The sequence below is a fragment of the Penaeus monodon genome, chromosome 19 (assembly GCF_015228065.2).
Source record: "Penaeus monodon isolate SGIC_2016 chromosome 19, NSTDA_Pmon_1, whole genome shotgun sequence".
NCBI lineage: Eukaryota > Metazoa > Arthropoda > Malacostraca > Decapoda > Penaeidae > Penaeus > Penaeus monodon.
The window spans coordinates 6,793,475-6,794,357 of NC_051404.1; the positions used below are offsets into that span (position 1 = coordinate 6,793,475).

The following is an 883-nucleotide window of genomic DNA, read 5'->3' on the forward strand; positions in this document are numbered from 1 at the left end:
GCCATCCGTGCTGACTGGGTTAAAGAAATTAAACTGGAGCTCAACTTTACCATTTTCCAATTCACTGCTTCTTCATCCGACCAAAATTCCCTGACTGTGAAAAGCAGGTCAATAGTTTCCTTGCAATTCCATCCACCTGTTTCTTGCATCCATCTTGCATCTGATAGTAAAAACTGATGAAAGTAATTCACAGCTACATAATACTGCAAGTGGCCAACATATTAATTGTTCATTATCAGTCTAACAACATAAGGATTTAATAATGTAACAATAATTTTCCATTAGGCCTATAAATGATTATATTCACTTCAATTGCGTTAAACCTTATATTTTGGATGTCTATTGATTCAGTTATACAATATATCTCCTAATTATTTAATTTAAAATCTCAAAATAGATATGAAAAACAAATGCCTAGTTATTATATGAGATATCTATTTCATACTATAACCAAGTACTCCAAAATAATTTTATAAAAAAAAAAAAATTCTCTCTAACCATGGGGAAAAAGACACTAAGTCCCTCCATATACCTGTGCAGTTAAGTCTCACATTCTACTTACCTCTCTCATCCCATTCCCCATCATGCGATGCATGGAGACACAAAATACCCTGTAGAAGCTCTTGGCAGTGAGAAGTCTTCAAACTTGGTATGTACTTCAGGTAGCCTTCAGAGGTCAGTGCTGCTAGGTACTCCTTTCTCAACTTAGTGAAAGAGACCAATAACATATCAGACTATGCATTTTTTCACACAAAAATTCTAGAATGATCATAAAGTTTTGCATAAAGTTTAAATATCTAGCTTCCTGATACTCCTATTTTTTCAGAAATCACTGAAAAAAGTAACTCTGAAAAAATATTATCTGCCAACTGTTATCATCTCT

At 33.4% G+C, this 883-nt stretch overlaps 1 protein-coding gene across 1 annotated transcript in view; it reads right to left on the reverse strand.

Annotated features, from left to right (window-relative positions):
- The window catches only part of LOC119585031, a 19,548-nt gene that overhangs the window by 7,747 nt on the left and 10,918 nt on the right, over positions 1 to 883 (reverse strand). Inside the window, exons 18-19 of the mRNA XM_037933647.1 lie at positions 563 to 704; positions 51 to 160 (exon numbers count right to left, since the gene is read on the reverse strand). Of these exons, the coding sequence (XP_037789575.1) occupies positions 51 to 160; positions 563 to 704 (252 nt within the window). The remainder of the gene's footprint in view (positions 1 to 50; positions 161 to 562; positions 705 to 883) is intronic.